The 19,455-nt window shown below is 37.8% G+C and overlaps 4 protein-coding genes across 7 annotated transcripts; 1 reads left to right on the forward strand and 3 right to left on the reverse strand.

Moving 5' to 3' along the window:
• Positions 1–1,579: 1,579 nt before the first annotated feature.
• Positions 1,580–6,860, reverse strand: LOC133778149 (uncharacterized). Of its 2 annotated transcripts, none has more exons than XM_062217986.1 (8): positions 6,732–6,860; positions 3,838–4,070; positions 3,511–3,681; positions 3,024–3,188; positions 2,765–2,929; positions 2,328–2,462; positions 2,131–2,228; positions 1,580–2,046 (listed from the first exon to the last, which is right to left on the reverse strand). In XM_062217986.1, the coding sequence occupies exons 2-8, from the start codon at positions 4,018–4,020 to the stop codon at positions 1,830–1,832; spliced, it is 1,134 nt and encodes a 377-aa protein (XP_062073970.1). In that variant the 5' UTR covers positions 4,021–4,070; positions 6,732–6,860; the 3' UTR covers positions 1,580–1,829. The 2 variants fall into 2 exon arrangements, with proteins under 2 accessions (XP_062073970.1, XP_062073971.1); XM_062217987.1 differs by having other exon boundaries at positions 3,838–4,065; positions 6,732–6,859.
• On the reverse strand, positions 4,415–6,622 carry LOC133778147 (pentatricopeptide repeat-containing protein At5g48910-like). The gene has a single exon (XM_062217983.1). It carries the CDS (start codon positions 6,378–6,380, stop codon positions 4,497–4,499), a length of 1,884 nt encoding a protein of 627 aa, XP_062073967.1. The 5' UTR covers positions 6,381–6,622; the 3' UTR covers positions 4,415–4,496.
• A 52-nt stretch (positions 6,861–6,912) lies between the features above and the next one.
• On the forward strand, positions 6,913–13,535 carry LOC133778148 (phosphatidylserine decarboxylase proenzyme 1, mitochondrial). 2 transcript variants are annotated; one of them, XM_062217984.1, is made up of 12 exons: positions 6,913–7,227; positions 8,159–8,247; positions 9,134–9,187; positions 9,287–9,352; positions 9,749–9,809; positions 9,942–10,051; positions 10,156–10,409; positions 10,548–10,654; positions 11,497–11,564; positions 12,007–12,084; positions 12,722–12,844; positions 13,066–13,535. In XM_062217984.1, the coding sequence occupies exons 1-12, from the start codon at positions 7,059–7,061 to the stop codon at positions 13,216–13,218; spliced, it is 1,332 nt and encodes a 443-aa protein (XP_062073968.1). In that variant the 5' UTR covers positions 6,913–7,058; the 3' UTR covers positions 13,219–13,535. The 2 variants fall into 2 exon arrangements, with proteins under 2 accessions (XP_062073968.1, XP_062073969.1); XM_062217985.1 differs by lacking the exon at positions 12,722–12,844.
• Positions 13,536–18,293: 4,758 nt separating this feature from the next.
• LOC133778150 (uncharacterized) lies at positions 18,294–19,218 on the reverse strand. 2 transcript variants are annotated; one of them, XM_062217988.1, is made up of 3 exons: positions 19,060–19,218; positions 18,746–18,894; positions 18,294–18,589 (listed from the first exon to the last, which is right to left on the reverse strand). In XM_062217988.1, exons 2-3 carry the CDS (start codon positions 18,889–18,891, stop codon positions 18,571–18,573), a joined length of 165 nt encoding a protein of 54 aa, XP_062073972.1. In that variant the 5' UTR covers positions 18,892–18,894; positions 19,060–19,218; the 3' UTR covers positions 18,294–18,570. The 2 variants fall into 2 exon arrangements, with proteins under 2 accessions (XP_062073972.1, XP_062073973.1); XM_062217989.1 differs by having other exon boundaries at positions 18,742–18,894.
• Between the last annotated feature and the right edge of the window lie 237 nt (positions 19,219–19,455).

Here is a 19,455-nt window from a genome sequence, read left to right on the forward strand (position 1 = left end):
TTCCTACTCAACAATTCGGGTCAAGCCATAATCACATGTATCACATACCGGGTGCAGTTTTCTTACCTTTGGTCCAAGCACAGATTACGAATGAACGACTCTCGAGCACAATCCCGGTTCTGAGCCCCTAGTGATAACCTAGTCACAACCATAATGTAGAATCCCATCAATAATGAGCCAATAAAGGCTTCTGAATCGAGTCCTAGCCTCCGGGACATCGAATTACTAAACTGGGTAGTAAAATCGATCCCGAGCCCTTAGGTTTGAGTTCCCACACTCAAAACCTTCCCAAGGCCCAAAAATCCCTTAAGTGTCGCAGCCCCAAGCTTCTGAGCCACGGCCCACCCAAGTTAGAGGCCCCTGCCTCTCCTCTCACTGTACATGCCCGCGACGCGACCTCGCATCAGGAAACCGCCAACCTTCTGGGTTCGTGAGGGCTGTGGCACGACCCCACGAGCCCAGATTTTTCAGATCCAAATCCTTCCAAAACTCACCCCAAACCGTACCAAACCCACAATTCAATCTCACAACATCCCTAGAATGTCCCAGGCAACAAAACCCGCTATTCAAATAGAATAAAAACTCACTGAACCATAAAATCCAAAGCAAAATAGTCAAAATCTCCAGAATTCCCTCCTAATATCACTAACTCCAAATATATCATCAAAAATTTATTCCCATTACCTAATATCCTAGTAATGTACTAAATACCCCTTGACTCTCCTTGAGTCAAGTATTGATCCCGTTGTGACTTTCCCACTAGCTTGCTCCTTAGGATCGCCTCATGCCGAGTAACCCAAATATATCCACATAATGATGTGGTCCCACACAAATATCACATATATGCCAAATATACCCATAACAAGTCAAATTACGAAAATTACATTTTTAATCAGAAACGGGCTCATATGCATATTTAATACACTTAAACATGCATATCAAATCATATTATAATATAACTCACATAATCATATAATGATACACATATATATCACATAACATATAATTTCCATAATTTGCCATCCTGGCCCCCTAATCAAGGTTCTAAGCCTTATTAGGTAATTTGGGACGTTACATGTAATTTCTATACAATTTTAAAAATGAGGACATTAGCTTCTTGATGCCATTGTTTTGAGTCATCTACTATAATTTCTCAAAACTATGAACTAAAATAGCTAAAGACAATCTTCATATGTAAAAATCTTTACATCTAGAGACAACTCTCCTAGCGGTTAGTAATATGTAAAAATAATTTAATATTTTTTTACACATTTTTGTTGACTATTGCATTTATATTTAAACAAATATTATATATAATATACTATTTTATTAATTTGTTTATTATAAATATATTATTTAAATAAGGCAGAAAAAATATAGAAGTAAAATAGAAAAAGTGGTGTTTCATAATGGAATTTTGAAGTATAGAATAGCTCTCCCACTAAAATAAAATATATTTATGAAAAAATCCAATAATTATTTGCAGACACAAGCGAAGTTGGCAGGTAGATTGACTGTTATAATGCTACTATAGGCATTAGAAAATTGTCTAAATCTTACAAATCGACAGTAACACTCGTACAAACAAAAATTTCTTTAATTAATATAAAAAGTTCTGCTCAGCGTTGATGAAAGAAATTGTATACAAGTTACAACAAAGGTGTTAATCATCAACATTCATTTTTTCTCATATAAATAAACGGTTGAGTAAACAACAAGGGTCCGGAGTTGTGATAGTAACAATGGAAGTTATAAAACTTCCATGGCTGACTGACAGTAATATATGTATACGTAGATAGATTGAAAAACCTCTAGCTAAAAATGAAGAGCTACATAGAGTCTTTGAATGTGTCATCATGATCCATTACTTCCTTAATGGTAACGAATCGACCTTTCTCTATTGAAAGTTGTGCTGCAACTCCTATGGCAACTGAGATTAACCCGTCTTGCAAATCTACCGCTGGAGCTTGTTCACCTTTTGCTCGTATTGCGTACAAGAAATTTAAATGTTCTAAATAGCTAGATCCATGGTGAAGTCCATCATATCTGAGAAATTAAAGGAAACCAATATTATCATCTTATGAAACCACATATATACACATATGTTTATGAAATTCTTCCACAACTCACTTAATTCGATCGTCCAGAGCTTTTGAAGATTGGACACCAGCTCTTCCTGCCACTCGAGTCCCGAAATTGACAATGTTTTCTGGAACAAAGGCCTCTCCCTGTAGTTTATTTTAAAGGGAAAACAAATCTAAGCAAAAAAGTTTTGATTTATGCATAGCATAGGTAGCTACATTGAGTTGAATAGATTTTCTGCTTACCTTCCCTATGTCACCAACAACAGATATTTCTTGCTCACTTTTACTCCCTTCAGCAAACATGCAAAGGTCAAGCATTGCGCGACAACCATTATCAAATTCAACAATAACATAGGCGTTGTCAATTATATCTGGCACCTGAGCCAACAACTTACATCAGCACATACATACACAAACAAACAAGAGTAACAAAATGGTTTTCATTAGAGTAGAGTTGTATTTCTATAGGGATGGCAATTTGCACCGTCATATCATATGATGGTGCACTGTAGGACCGTGTGGATCATCCGCTATCTCGTCAGGTTTGCCCCACCTACCTCATGACTAGCCTAAGTCTGATGTTGTTTAAAATGTGTGATTGAAGATGATAAAAATTGTATGGACTGATGTGTAATCAATTTTAGCCATTAAGTTTTTCACATGGAACCACGTCATTTTACCTTTCCATCGTATATTTCATCCTTATGATTAACATCAATAGAGCCAGAAGCCATGACACGAATAGGATTTGCTCCTGCAAAGAGTCTCATCAGATCAAAGAAGTGACAACACTTCTCAACAAGGGTCCCCCCTGTATTAATATTGAACCGGTTCCAATTGTTGACCTAACACAAGCATTGATTGAAAAAGGTCAATTGTATAACGAGCAAAATTAAGTTGGCATAAGATAAATTTTTCAACAAAAAAATCATAATATACCTTTACTAAGAAAGGAAACCGATGTTCCCTAATAGCCACCATTTTAACTTGTCCAACAGCTTTGCTCTTGACTATGTCTATCAACTTAGCAACGGGTGGCATGTATCTGTATTCCAATCCAACTTGCACCAGCATAGCCTTCCTCTTATTAGCAGCATCTACAATCTATTTCCAAACACATTATTTGTATTTGATCCATATCTTTATCACTATAATTAAAGAAATTAAGTGCATAGTCCAATCCATGCCAAATGGATAATATGCCATATGTAGCAAGTGTTAATGTAGAAAAACTAAAATGATGCCAATGTCTAAAGGAATTAAAGAAGAAAGAGTAACCCCTTTATTGTGCACATTTGCCTTTTGAACTCTTCAAACTTTTTTAGTCATAGCAATACTAATCCAAAAGATGAAATATACTCTAAACAAAAAACTAGGCCCAAATTTTGAATAAAAACCAATTCATGTTGCTAAATGATAAACTGACCTGTTTGCAGTGAGCAACAGTGGTGCAAAGGGGTTTCTCCACCAGTACATGATGAGGTTTAGGATGGTTAATTATGTCCATTAAAATTTCATAATGGGTCATATTTGGACTTGACACAACCAGCACATCACACACTCCACTGTCTAATAGCTCCTTGTGTCCTGTGAAAACCTTATATATAACAACTCTTATAAATAAGAGTCTCTTCGGCTCTTTCAAAAGTAATCAAAGGCTAACATAAACCAAAATCCATTCATGGTGTAAAACTCCATATCTTTTAAATTTAATAACCAGATCAATTGAAGTATGATAGAGGTTAGAGCGTACCTTTAAAGGCCAATTGTAAGACTCAGCTAAGTGAAGAGCATGGTGTTGGGAAGGAATATGTGGGTCAGCTATGGCTACGACGGTGATGTTTTCAGTTCGAAGATGGTGTAAATTGATGAGGTGCTCACGCCCCATCATGCCTACCCCTATGATTCCATACTTGATTACAGAATTAGCAGCCATGCTATCTAAATATTTATATGAAAGCTCACGTTCAACTTTTTCCACCTGCACTGTAATTAAAGAAAATTAAGTTCAGTCTTTTTTTTGCCTTCACTTATATTAAAACCCACCAAAACATACATACCAAGTTTTTTATTCGATAGGAGTTTATTTATTTCGGCAAAAATACTTGAAACTCACCAAGAAACACCTTGAACAAGGTAAAATTTACTTATAAAATAGCTTGATTTAGAATTTAATACTCTTACTTATCAAGGTTTTACACACTTTCATAATAGTGTAAGCTTAGTGGGACAGCCGCCAGCTTTCTAAGTTTTATATGTATTTTTAAAATACAATTTTAGCACTAATTCTCCCGTCAACTAAGCTTATTTGAAAGAAAAAAAATCCCGTATTATCAGAAGAGGAGAAACCATTTTTGTTGTTCCAATCCAAGGTATTCATAAGCTTTTTACATTCAATGTTGAAGCTGCTTGCTACCAATAATCATTACAAGAACATCTACCATCTGTGAAATGATGGAAGCGGCTCCGGTCTCTCACAACAATCTCTCGATTAACAATTTTAGAGATTATCTTTATTGCATCATGGCAGTCATTACAGACTCGCAAGTTTTTCACAATTCGAATAGTGGTTCCTTCACGAGTGCTAATTAGTCCAAATGCAATCGCCAGCTTTTCACTATGAACAGACAAAGCATCTTCCTTCTCTTCTTCGTCTATATTATGAACCACAAGCTCTGTCTTTGGTTTGTACCCAGCTAGCTTCATCTTCCACCTAAGTTCTTTAATCATACAGAATATCTTATCTGATTGAGGATGTGATAGGTCACCCATGAAAAACTCATATACCACATTATCCACCTCGATCCAACTACAACCAGGCATTTTCATTACTCCATTGTTCTTCATTTTCAACCTACATTTGGCTGCATCGTCCAGTCTACCTAATGACGCATACATATTAGCAAGATAAACATAGCTTCCGGAGTGATCTGATTCTAGCTCTAGAATCCGGTAGCCAACACGTTCTCCTCTTTCAATATCTTTGTATATCCGGCAACCACCAAGTAATGCACCCCAAACAATGACATTAGGCTTTATTGGCATTGAGTTTATCAATTTTTCTGCTTGATCAAGGCGGCCAGCACGACTGAGAAGATCAACCACACATCCATAATGCTCAATCTTGGGAACGATTCCATAAGTGTGATCCATCATATCAAAATACTTGAGGCCCTTTTCAACCAAGCCAACATGGGTGCAAGCCGTCAATAACCCCATGAAAGTAATATCATTTGGCTTCACCCCATGTTCAACCATTTTATCAAAACACTCATAAGCTTCGTTGGCATGGCCATTCATGGCCAATCCGGTAATAATAATACTCCACGATATCACATCTCTCTCATGCATCTTATCAAAAACCCTTCTGGCTTCTGTGATACATCCACATTTGGCATACATATCCGCCAATGCATTTCCTAAGAACAGGCCCAATTCCATCCCTCTCCGACTTATGAACCTATCAATCCATTTCCCCAAATCAAGAGCACCAAGATGAGCACAAGCAGACAGCACACTAACAAGTGTCACGTCATTTGGAGCCAAGCCTTTAACTTGCTGCATCCGCCGAAATAGCTCAACCGCGTCAGCGTACTTCTCATTCTGGGCGTACCCAGCAATCATGGCATTCCAAGAAACCACATTCCTCTCCGGCATCTCTTCAAAAAGCCGCCGAGCTTCCTTCAAATCACCCACCTTAGCATACCCACTTATCATCGTTGACCAAGAAACCAAACTCCTCTCCACCATACCATTAAACACAACCTGCGCCTTATCAATTTGACCACTCAAACAAAGTCCAAATATCAAAGTATTCCATGACACAACATCTCTCACAGTCATTTCATCGAACAGGTTATGCGCAATCTCAGAACAACCCACCTTATAATACAAATCAACAAGCGAATTTCTAACGAAAATGTTCGACTGGCACCCATATTTAGTCACCAAGCAATGAACTTTCCGACCCTCGTCTTCTTGGGCGAGACCGGCGCAAGCCTTAAGCACCGAAGTGAAAGTATATTCATCCGGCTCAGGTGCGTCCGGCAGAACCAACTGGGCATTAAAGTAACGCAAAGTACTGAGCCAGTCATTGTTTTGAGCGAATGCTTTTAGGATAGCGTTGTAGGCGAAGATGTTGGGGCTCGAGAGGTAGTGAGTAAAGATGAGCGTGCCATGGCGGACGCTGGCGCGTGAGGCGCAGACACCGATGAGCTTGACGGCAACGATGTTCAGGTCCACAGAGGGGATTGGGTTGGTAGTGACTTGAGCTTGGATTTGGTACAGGTGGCGCATGGTAAGCTGGGTGGTGCATCGTAGCAGGAGGTGGGTGAGCTTTGGGTGGTGATGGCCGTGGCCAGGGAGAAGAGCCAGGGCGAGTATAGGACTCAGTTCGCGTGAGTTGATTTGACTCGCTACTAGCTTCGCGTTCGTAATGCGGTGAGTTAAGTAAACTTAATTTAATTTTGTTATGTATTAGAAGATTTGTAAAGTTTCGTTTTTTATAATCAAATAAGCTCACATATAATTATTATTTTTTTTAAAAAAACACTAGAAAGTGGAACCCAAAAAAAAAAAGAATAAAAATCGTATTTTCAACTCTAAATTAGATACTAAACTCCATTGATAGAGAGAAGGAAGAAAAACCTGGTTGATATGTGGAGTGACGACGAAGATGGAAATGGAAAGAGTATCGAGCCAGTGAGATAAGGATGAGAGCGAATTCGGATTTGGATTAAGCTTTTAAAGCATATCTGCTAACCAATCATCTTTTTTTTTTATTATTCGCTTAATAAATAAATAAAGTAAAAAAAAACTTATGGCTAAAATGTAATAAAACTGAAATTACTTATAATTTGGAAAAGGTTTTGTTTTATTTCATTTTATTTTTTGGTGGTAAGTTTTTGATGTACAGAGGAGAAGAGTAGAAGACGCATAGCTATATAGCTCCACTGCTGTTGCGAGCTCTGAACAATGAAATTTAGGGTTTCACACAGAGTTCCCGTCTTTCCTAACTCTACTCACCTCAGTTCCCTCCATGATAACCAGCGTCGTTATTTCACTTCGTTTATTAGAAAGCTCCGACGCCAAGCAGTCGCTCAAGCCCAAGCTTCTTTCGATGGCGGAAGTGGCAGTTCTAAAGGTCGGTTGGTCACTTCTGTAAATTAACTGGTGTTGGAGTTTAAACCTCATTGTGTCAAAGAGTTTAGAAAGTGAAAAAAAAAAATCGATGACTTTGATTGCAGGTGAAGAATTACCAAAACAATCGTTACTCTTTTATATAAGTTCAGTTAGAGAAAGAGTTGAAGCTCTTTAGTGAATGTGCCAGTAAATGAATTTCGAAATTTCATAAATTCACAGTTTGCTTGTGTTTTTCATTTCTTATGTACATTATTGACGCCTTAATTGTAGTAGTAGTCGTCGTCTTCTTTAGTGAAGTGAAAAGAAGTAAAACTCATATGGGCATAATGTGGAAAGTATTGGAAATTGAATGCTCAACGTGAAGTATAAGACTTTACTCTCGAGTTATATTGGACTAACAGTCAAGGGAAAATAAATTATGGGCCATTTTTTGTAATGCTATGCTGCTTGAAGGTTTTGTTTATTCTGATTATAATGGAATCAAAAGCTAAAAGCTATATTTCAAAATCAAAATGGCTATGAAAAGTGATTGTATTTCGTGCCAATCACTTGAAAAATCTTTTACTTAACAGTTTGTTTCAGAAAGTTGCTTTTTAGGTAGGAAAATTATGAACTAAAATCCATTGCCACACTGGTGTTTAGCTTTGTTTTTGCTCTTTCTATTTTTGTTTGAGTTCGTGTTTTATGATTTTTTGTTTTTGAGGAGTCCTTGTCCTCCTCTATTTTGTACTTCTTGTTTTCATTAATAAAATTTTGTTTGTTATAAATAATTAAAAAAAACAATTTATTAGCAAGGAGCTCTAAGAGCAATCCCAACCTAGCCCCTATGTGATTGGAAGTAAGAAGTCGTATCACTGAAATGTTCTGTTTCATTCTTCATCTATTGTATAATCTATTTTGAGGGTAATTTAGAATTCTTGGTGTTTGTGTAGGTGACTCTTTTTTGGTGCCTGGTGCAACTGTGGCTACCTTACTTATGCTTGGTGCTCTGCATGCCCGTCGAATGTATGACGACAAGAAGGTAAGCAAGTATGCAAGAATCAATAAGATTCTTCTTATTAAAACACCTTTCATGAGGTCTTCAAAGAAGAGCCAACCCAAATGTTTTATACCCTATGATATGATACCGTGGTGTGGGGCATATTTGTAAGGGCTAATTCATTATAGGGACAAAGTTGTGTTAGGAGAGAGTAACCCCAGAACCCTATTATGGAGATGGCTAGCTATTAAACAATATTCACTCCTTTTAAATGATGTCCATTCGACAGGTATCATCATACCTGCTTGCTTTTACTTTAATAAAACTGAACAAATTATATCATAATTAGCTACTGTTGGGAAAGCCAGTATCCTGATTACTGAACCCAATCCGATCCATGTGGCAGTGTAGAATGATTAATGCATGACCATCAGCAGTTGTATGTTTCTTGTAAGAAGGAAACGTGTTTTTAGTTAACTTTGCGCCACTTATAACTGAAATAAAATGTTGACTTATTTCTTGATGTTGGCTTATCTTTGTTCTCCTGCACATCATTTTTTCTGCTAGTGTAAAGGCCTTGGCAGAATTTGATTCTTGGCCATCTATAGCTAGTGGGATATTCTATAGGCTATTAATTATTAGTACACTATAGGGCTTTACCAGCCTGTTTCCTAGATTTTATGTCTACTTCACAGATGACTCCTTAGTCGGAGATGCGTATCTTGGATTTCAATTTATTCTTCTAGTGCTTTTTATTAACAAAAAAAAAAGTTATTCTTCTTGCAATTTACCTTTCTCTTCCCGCCCCTCCAAATTTTTTCCATTTTACTTAAGTGGACTTATCTCTATAAGTTAGATAAAATGGACATGTTTCTAGTACTTTATCTGGTTGTCCCAAATGCTAAATATTCTGTTAACCTAGCTATAGGTTGAAGAGGAACGAGGGAAAGGGATTGAATCTGAGTTCCAACCTGATTTAAAGGTAATATTACATAACTGATCTTACATCAGAACTGTCATGTTTTTCTATTTTTAATGTCTAAACTTTGACATGCACTTATTAAACTGTTGCCAATTTTAGGCTGCTTTTCTAAGATTTCTACCTCTGCGATCCATGTCTAGATGTTGGGGATATTTTACTAGTGTGGTGAGTATCTTCTCATTTTACAAGCTGATTGAATTTAATTTTCCTTAAACACACTACCACCTGATAAGAGTACATTTACTCAAGAGTCCTTTGACTTTGGTTAAAACGGTTAGATGAGTGAAACGAAGCATTTTCACTTGCTAACCATATTTAGGTATTTTTATTCTTAAATTTGGTAATATGTTAAACATACAATACATGAATTTAGTGCATGACTTAGCTCGTGTTTATGCAAATACTTCTACATACAAGTGTTACTTTTGCTCCTGCTTCTTTGACAGACCTGTTACCTTTCTTTATTTTTTCTTGGTCATCTTTAATTGCCTTTTGTTTTCACAATTGAATTTTGTGCATACCTTTTCATAAGTTTTACTTATTTAAAGAAATTTATTTTAGGAAATACCTGTCTGGCTACGTCCTTACATTTTTAGAGCTTGGGCACAGGCATTTCACTCAAGTATGATGGTTACCTCTTTAACTAATTAATTGATTTATACTTTTCTCGTGTAAACTAATTACTTGCTATTTTATTGAAGGACTAGAATACATACTTAAGAATTATTTTAAAAGTATATTATTTTGTTTTCAGACTTAGAAGAAGCAGCTTTGCCTCTGGATGAATATGCTTCCTTACGAGATTTCTTTGTTCGCACACTAAAAGAAGGTTGCAGGCCTATTGACCCTGATCCACAGTGTCTGGTAACTGGTATTCAGCCATTTATTCAGCATATTTATGTATTATTCCAGCTTATAAAATTTACTTTTGCTAACAAATACTTTATACGACTGTTTACGGAATGTAGATTAGTCCTGTTGATGGTACTATCTTAAGATTTGGAGAGTTAAAAGGATCTGGGGCTATGATTGAGCAAGTCAAAGGGTTTTCTTATTCTGTTTCCTCTCTTCTTGGTGCAAGCTCATTCCTTCCTATGGTTGCTGAAGGACATATGGAGGAAGATGAAGATGAACCAGAAAAAACTTCTGTGAATAAGAGTAAGAACTCATGGTGGAGAATTTCATTGGCTTCTCCCAAAGTCTGGGAACCTGTGCTATCACGGTAATTTGTGGTTTATGCTTTGGTTTAGTCTTTCCTTTGATGGTGAAATCACTGGTTTTTTCTGAAAGAAATTTAGTGGAATACAATTTTTCAATGTTTTTGTTGTTTTATTTATTTATATATATATAAATATTGCAGTCCCATGAGAGGCCTTTTTTACTGTGTAATATATTTGAAGCCTGGAGACTATCATCGGATACACTCCCCAGTTGATTGGAAAATTCTTATTCGCCGACATTTTTCAGGTAAAGTTATTGAGAGAACTCTGTATCTTGAAAATCCATGGGACTGATTCACTTTACTTAAATGGTTCTCATGGTTCGAAATAAATGTGCCTAATTTTTCTGAGGACATCCTTTATAAATTACTGGGTTTTCATGGCATCAATCCACTGTTGTACTGTTGAACCCTTTCATTCACAGAAGACCTTGACTATTTTTTATACTACCTTGCGAGTTATTTCAATACCAACCAGTCATTATTTCTTATCGTTGCCCATACCTTTTTTTGGAACTAGCTGTATTCACTGATAGCTATTTTGAATCCTGCTCATAATCCCGAGGACAAGAGGTCTTCTATTTGCTGTTTTTATAGCTTTATCACTTGCACAATCAAGAGTGACCTTATGAGTTACTTTTGTTAATATTAATTTTGTTCACATAAAAATTGTTTTTTTCCTTCAAGTAAACATAGTTTTGACTAAATTATATTTAAGTATATATACTCAAAGATCAAGCTCAAGCGGTTGCTGAGCTCACTTTTCTCACACAATTCACTTTTGCATTTTCTCCATTTCATCTTGCCGAGCATTTTCCTCTGATTTACTCAAACTTTCTTACCATTCAAACAGAGTTCTTGTATCTGACTTTGTATGATTTTGCAAGCTCTTCGCCCAAACACTTGGACTTAATTTGAGGGGAACTGAAAAGGGTAGGAATAGATGGATAATGGAAACCAAATCGGTGATTGCAGGTTTAGATGCTTTATTCGTCAATTGATATAATAAACATATTTAGTGGTCTTTATATTGCTAATAGATGTTCTCTTTTTGCTAGTTGCTTGACTGATGCATTATATCACTCTGCAGGTAATTTATTTCCTGTAAATGAACGTGCCACAAGAACGATCAGAAACCTTTATGTTGAGAATGAAAGGGTAATTTCTAATTTATAACTTACATCAACTTGAAATGGTTTTAGTGAGATCATGTTGTTGCTTATTATATTAGTGCTTCTTTATTTCTCCCTCATAAATGTGGACCATGCACAATTTTCATCTGTGTATTAGAAAAATCTTTTTTCTCTGGTCCAGTTGGTGTATGCCAAATTATTATGGGTAAGGAAACCAGGTAGTAGGAAGCTTTAAATAATTTCTTCATTGCATCTATATTCATGATTGATTATGTCAACAAAGCTTCCTACATGGGGCCTTTAGCTATTGCTTTTTTTGTTTTACATAGTTTTGAGGGCTGTAAAACTTTCCAGCTGTCAAAAAAACTGACACTTTTAGTTCACATGGCTGTATTTTTCCTTCCGTATCTTTTGCTCGCTGTTAGATTTTCATTCACCTATTTTCTTTATGATTATTGCTTATACAGGTTGTGCTTGAAGGTCTATGGAGGGAAGGGTTTATGGCAATTGCTGCTGTAGGGGCGACAAATATTGGATCAATTGAGGTAAAAAAAAAGACGAAAAAGATAGGGAGGGATAAACAAAGTAATAGGGTTGAATTACCACTGGATTGAATCCCTCTTTATCATAAAATCTTATAGAATCTTACAAGATGTACTTGAAGCTGGGTGTGACACACTACAGCATAGTAAGAGAGAAAAGCCCTGGATTGAACGCATTTTAACATTATGGATTTGTTACCCTCTAGTGATTCGAGTGATAGCACCCCTGTGATAACTGTTGGTCGAACATCGAAAGTGTCACCGAACTGTAAACCTGAACAAAGTTTGATGACCAATTGTCATGGCCATCTTTCTCGATCGATAGGAGACGAGACTGTTTAATTATCTCATAGATATGACAGGAGTATGAAAAAAGTGAAAATGAGATAGTGATGAGAGTGATTGTCCTCCCATTTAGTTATTGATTTAGTGTCTGTTCGTATAACCCACTTTCTTAGTTAATCCAGTATTTAAACATGCTATTGAATCATCGGTATTTTTGTTGACCGAGGACATTGAAATAGGATGGTCACACAGCCTTGTCCACAATAGAAATAATTTGTGCATCGGTAATTAGTGTAGCCTCCTGATTTAGCTTTTCTTCGGTTGTTTAACTTCAGTCTGAACTTTTCTCATACAGCTTGTAATAGAGCCAAAACTCCGGTCAAACCTGCCAAGAAAAAGGTTAGCACACCCAGAGCCTCCAGAAGAACGGCTATATGACCCTGAAGGTGTTGGTATAATGCTCAGAAAAGGGGACGAGGTTGTTTTCCATTTTGTGCTGTTGGAAGTTTCATGCTTCACTCTATTTACCCAATAGTTTTTAACTTCATACTTACATCAAGACCAATTTGAGTAGGCAGATATTTTGTTAGGAATAGGTGGTGTTCATTCATATCTTGTTTCTCAATTCATTTAATCATTATTGACTCTCTTTGATGAGTTCTCAATCTAATTCTATTGTTCTTGTGCTAATCTGTTCAGGTAGCAGCTTTCAACATGGGATCAACAGTGGTGATGGTCTTCCAGGCTCCAGTTAAGAAGAATGTTGGTTCTTTATCTGAATTTAAATTCTCTGTCAAACGCGGAGATAAAATTCGTGTCGGAGAAGCCTTGGGTGGATGGCAAGAACAATAGCCGCTGGCCAGAAAAACAGAAAGAAAATGCAAGTAGTTTTGTTTTGCTACTACACATGCTACATTGTGACGATGATGCATCATATATGACAGTTTGAAAAAAGAAAATTTCATTAAACTATGTTATCATTATAGCACAAATCTATCTCACTAGCCATATTATTAATCAGAGAGTAGATGGTTCGTTCATTTATTTAACTTAGCTTGCTATTTATCAATTTAGTTCCAAGTTTTACTCATGATTTTCTTTCATAAAGATTGACCTGTGGATGATTTCTAAAACGAGAAAAATGATTATAAAGAATTCATCGTTTTCCACGAGTTTGTAGCACAAAGTAGAAAGTTTGTATTATTGTACTCACTCTTGCAAGCCTCATTAACAGACTCGAGCTCCCTCACTTACATCGATATTGACTTGATTAAAATAACTATACTCTCACATAAACATGCTTAGAAATAATTAAAGGGAAAGGAATTATTGATATCTTAAGCTCTCGGCCTCTTAACATAATAATCCATAAACTCCAATTTTAAGTTGTATAAAACCAAAGTTCTAATTATAAGATCCAATGTTGAGACATCAAAATGATTTAACGTCTCCAATCATAGATGTAATCAACAAAATACGCTTGAATATCAGAACAATTAGCCAATAATCAAGGTCAGCAAAGTCCTGGAGAAAACATGATAATATTGCCTTCTTTAATAACCAAATTCGCTTGTCTGACAAGTGTCAAATGGTAACCTAGATTTTGTGACAATCTTCTTTAGCATCAAGGTAACATATGTATGACAGGCATTTGGGTTGGCTTTATGCCAGTGGCCACCTGATAGACCTCTAACATACGTGTACGCTAGAAGAAGAGGAGGAGCACAGAAACATGCTAGTTCAGCAGGGGAAGGGTCGGTGGAAAGTGCCAGATCAGCAAGAAAAGAAGGAAGTTAGTTAGAAGGGGCATTATTGGGTGTATGGGGGTATACGGGATGAGCTAGGCCAGACTATTAATAGTCAATATTTTTATGTAATTAGTGTGGAATTTTCTGGTGAAAACTTTGTTTGTTTGGAGAGAACCAAGCTCTCGGATTCTTGGTATTTTCAATAATAATGCTGGCTCAATTTCCCCATTAATTGTTTCTTTAGTTCTGTATTGCTATCATAGTGGTATCAGAGCACAGATCCACAATGGGACCGAAAACTAATGTTCAATTGGAATTGGGTGCCTTACGGGTGATAACGGATTTTCTACCGCTGGAGCTAGGTGGGGCAGATGCTATCTTGGGTATTCAGTGGCTGGGCTCATTGGGAAATATGGAAGTGAATTGGAAAACAATGGTGATGAAATTTGAAGTAGGAGGGGACGTGGATCACACTTCAAGGAGATCCCAGTCTTTGTAAATCGCAGATTTCTCTCAAGGCATTGATTCACTCAGTTCAGCAGAAAGGGCACGGTTACTAGGTCCAATTTAACTCGCTGTCCATGGAACAAACACAGGATTCGGGAGATATTCCAGAGGCAGTGGCAGAATTATTACAGCGCCATGAGAGTGTTTTTTGTCTACCCGAGGGCTTACCACCTTCACGCTCACACGAGCATCACATTACACTGAAGGAAGGCGTGGGTCCCATCTCAGTCCGCCCATATCGTTATGCACAGATTCAAAAGGATGAGATCGAGCGGCTCTTGACAGAAATGCTACAAGCGGGGATCATTCAACCGAGCACAAGCCCTTTTTCTAGCCCGGTATTGCTCGTAAAGAAGAAAGATGGCAGCTGGAGGTTTTGCGTGGATTACCGGGCACTAAATAGAGAAACGGTGGCAGATAAATTTCCGATTCCGGTTATTGATGAACTACTTGACGAGCTTTATGGAGCAACAGTGTTTTCCAAGTTAGACCTCAAATCGGGGTACCACCAAATAAGGGTGGCAGCCACGGATGTTGAGAAAACTGCATTTCGCACACATGAGGGGCACTACGAATTTTTAGTAATGCCATTTGGTCTCACAAACGCTCCAGCAACATTTCAAGCTTTGATGAATGACATATTTCGTGAATTTTTGAGAAAATTTGTGCTCGTCTTTTTTGATGATATTTTGGTGTATAGCGCCTCCATGGAACTTCATCTACAACATCTAGAGATCGTGTTTCGTTGTCTCAGCAACCACAGATTATTTGCCAACAAGAAGAAGTGTCTATTTGCTAGATCGCAACTCGAATATTTGGGGCACATCGTTTCAGCGGAAGGAGTATCCGCCGACCCTCTAAAGCTGGCAGCTATGTCTCAATGGCCCACGCCGAAGACACTTAAAGATCTACGCGGTTTGTTGGGGTTAACGGGATATTACAGAAAGTTCGTCAAAGGGTATGGCCAAATAGCACGACCATTGACAGATCAACTCAAAAAGGACGCGTTTGGATGGAGTACTGAAGCCCAGGAAGCTTTTGAACGTTTGAAAGAAGCAATGTGTAGCATTCCCGTCTTGGCCCTCCCTAATTTTTCAGAACCATTTGTGGTAGAAACCGACGCTTCCGGCATGGGTATTGGGGCTGTTTTGATGCAACAACAGCGCCCTATTGCTTATTTCAGTAAAGCTTTGTCTCCACAAGCTCGTTGTAAGTCTGTTTATGAAAGGGAACTAATGGCTATTGTTCTTGCAATACAGAAATGGAGGCCGTATTTGTTGGGAAGACAGTTCATTGTGCGCACCGACCAACGAAGCTTGAGGTATCTATTAGAGCAGCGAATGGTCGCCACCGAACATCAGAAATGGTTAACCAAGCTGCTGGGTTACGACTTCCGCATACAGTATCGGCCTGGGCCGGAGAACAAAGCTGCCGACGCCTTGTCTAGAATGCCAGCAGAGGTAGAGTGCCACGCAATATCAGCCCCTAATTTGATTTCTGTTACCGATTTGCAGAACCATGTGACCACGGACCCGCTGCTGTTCAAAATAATTCAGCAACTGCAGGAAGGAAAATCGTGTGCTGGGTACTCTTATAACCAGGGGTGTCTCAAGTTTAAAGGCAGGCTGGTTCTTCCCTCTTCATTGCCGTTTATCTCGCTGCTTTTACATGAATACCACGACAGCAACATTGGGGGTCACGCAGGGGTTTTTCGCACATTCCAAAGGGTGGCTGCTGATTTTTATTGGCACGGAATGAGGGCGGATATACAAAAATATGTAGCAGCATGTTCAATATGCCAGCAAAACAAATACTTAGCTCAATCTCCAACCGGATTACTCCAGCCCCTTCCCATTCCAGAACAAGTGTGGGACGATATTTCAATGGATTTTATAGAGGGCCTCCCCCAATCTAATGGATTTGACTCCATCTTCGTGGTGGTCGACCGCCTCTCCAAGTATGCCCATTTTATACCCCTACGCCACCCTTATACAGCGGTGACCGTGGCTTCTGTATTTGTTAGAGAGGTCGTCAAACTTCATGGCATCCCTAAATCTATTGTCTCGGATCGCGACAAAATTTTCTTAAGTCTTTTTTGGAAAGAGTTGATTAAGTTGCAGGGGACGACTTTGAAGCGCAGTTCATCTTATCACCCCCAAACAGATGGCCAATCGGAGGTAATTAATCGATGCTTGGAAACATACCTTCGTTGTTTTGTGAGTTCGAAAGCCACGCAGTGGGTTAAATGGTTGGCATGGGCTGAGTATTGGTATAATACTTCATACCATTCTGCTGCAGGAATGACACCTTTTAAGGCCTTATATCACAGGGATCCACCGCCTTTAATACGCTTGGAGGGAAATCAAACTATTGTCTCTGCTGTCGAACAGAATTTACAGGCCAGAGATGAGGTTTTGGAGCTGCTGAAGCTTAACCTTCAACGTGCCCAGCAAAAGATGAAGCACCAAGCCGACAAGAAAAGGAGGGACATTCAGTTTCAGCTGGGAGATCGAGTTTATGTGAAGCTGAAACCTTATCGACAGCGCACTTTGGCCAAACGACAGAATCAGAAGTTAGGTCCCTTGTTTTTTGGTCCCTTTACAGTTCTGTCCAAAATAGGGGGAGCGGCCTACAAACTTCAACTTCCAGCAGAGGCAAAAATACACCCCGTTTTTCATGTCTCAGTACTCCGTCCTGCATTGGGGCCTCAACAAACAGCCACCACGCTCCCTAAAAATCTCACATCTGAGTTGGAATGGTTGTTGGAACCAGAAGCAGTCCTAGACGTACGCCCTGGCAATCACAGAGAACAACCACAGGTACTTATTAAGTGGATGCACTTACCTGATTGTGAATCCACTTGGGAACACTTTGCCACCATTCAGCAGCAATTCCCTAGTTTCCACCTTGAGGACAAGGTACGTTTTTGGGCCAGGGGTAATGATAGACCTCTAACATACGTGTACGCTAGAAGAAGAGGAGGAGCACAGAAACATGCCAATTCAGCAGGGGAAGAGTCGGTGGAAAGCGCCAGATCAGCAAGAAAAGAAGGAAGTTAGTTAGAAGGGGCATTATTGGGTGTATGGGGGTATACGGGATGAGCTAGGCCAGACTATTAATAGTCAATATTTTTATGTCATTAGTGTGGAATTTTCTGGTGAAAACTTTGTTTGTTTGGAGAGAACCAAGCTCTCGGATTCTTGGTATTTTCAATGATAATGCTGGCTCAATTTCCCCATTAATTGTTTCTTTAGTTCTGTATTGCTATCACCACCTTGTCTATTAGTAACAAATTTAAATTTTGATCACTAAGCTCATAGGGTCACTAAATACAAGTCCTACATAACAGCAATCTCTCAGATGTTTATGTCAGTAGCTAATTTATACCATTACAAAGTATATCAGGGAGCAGATTCTCAGACATATCATAACAGCAAAATTTTCAGAGATACCTCTAAACTAACCACACTATATCACTTTTTATGATATAAACATTCCTTTAACGAAAAGAGTTCAACATAGTTAACTTTAGGTGTACTCAAACCACTAGTTCTAGTTGGCATTGCAATAGAGACAAACAAAAATGGAGAAAAATCTCAAGAAAGGTATACTCCATCTCAATATGTCCCACAAAATCATTTTTAAACTTATCATAAGCAATGATCAAGATAGTGAAAGAAAACAAACAAGATTGTTGTCATTTAAAAAATTAGAAAGGAAAACTATATTGACAAAAATGAATCCATATATAGGCAAAACACAAGCATGTTATTCTGTAAAACTGAATTAAATTTCTGAACAAACCCATATAGCACAAATCAAAGTTCCAATGCGAATTTACATTTTGGTTACTTCTGTAGATCCCTCAAAGCCTTTGTGTTTCCATCTTCCCAATTGCCTAAAAAACCCAGAAACTGAATCCAAAGCTCACTCTCAATTCTCTATAACTCTATATCAAAACTTTGCTCCTGTAAAAACCCAGAAAAGAAAACCTCCCAATATTAGCTTCATCCCATTTCTAAATTCTCAAATCAAGTACATCTACATACATATAGAAAAATTATCTGCAATTTACCGAAGTGTTTTTCATAACGATAATAGTAATAAAAGCAAAGCACACCTACGTCTGTTTGGAGTAAGAGGAGGAAGAAGGAACACGCTTGTTACGGAACATCATATAACCGACGGGTAATACAACTCCGGCGATCATGATCGCTGCTCCGATGATGTACCTGAGCGGACTCGGTGGCTCAACCTCTATCATCCCCATGAGCTGAAAAGTCCATGATAATTACATTACCCATTGCATTAGATCTGGATCCAAAAACCTCAATACACACACGTACATACATATACAATACATATAATTTATTGCGGTTAAATTTACAGGAAAAAGAAAAACAAAAAGAGAGAAAGCAAATGAGGAAGGTGACCGTACGACGGCGAAGCAGAAGCTCAGGGGTTTCGAAATGGACGATGAGCTTGGGACGAATAGACGAATAGCTTTGCGAGTCTAAGGCAGCAGAGAAGTAGAGGATCTCTAGTGTTTGGCACTGTAAGATCGGTAATGGGAGTTCGGATAATCAGTCCACACGTGGCAAACATCAGGTGGTGTTTTAGTTTCACTATATATATATATATATATATATAGGTGCTCAAATTTATTTTTTTTTAAAATATCATTTAAGTCTCCAAATTTGTTTTTCCAGGAAATTTATTTTGTATTATTTAAATATCCAAATTTATTAAATATGTATTACACAGGCTTAGAAATTAGTTTACATAATGTACAACAAAAAATAATTTATGACTCAATTAATTACAAAAAAAAATA

The sequence above is a fragment of the Humulus lupulus genome, chromosome 5 (genome assembly GCF_963169125.1).
Source record: "Humulus lupulus chromosome 5, drHumLupu1.1, whole genome shotgun sequence".
NCBI lineage: Eukaryota > Viridiplantae > Streptophyta > Magnoliopsida > Rosales > Cannabaceae > Humulus > Humulus lupulus.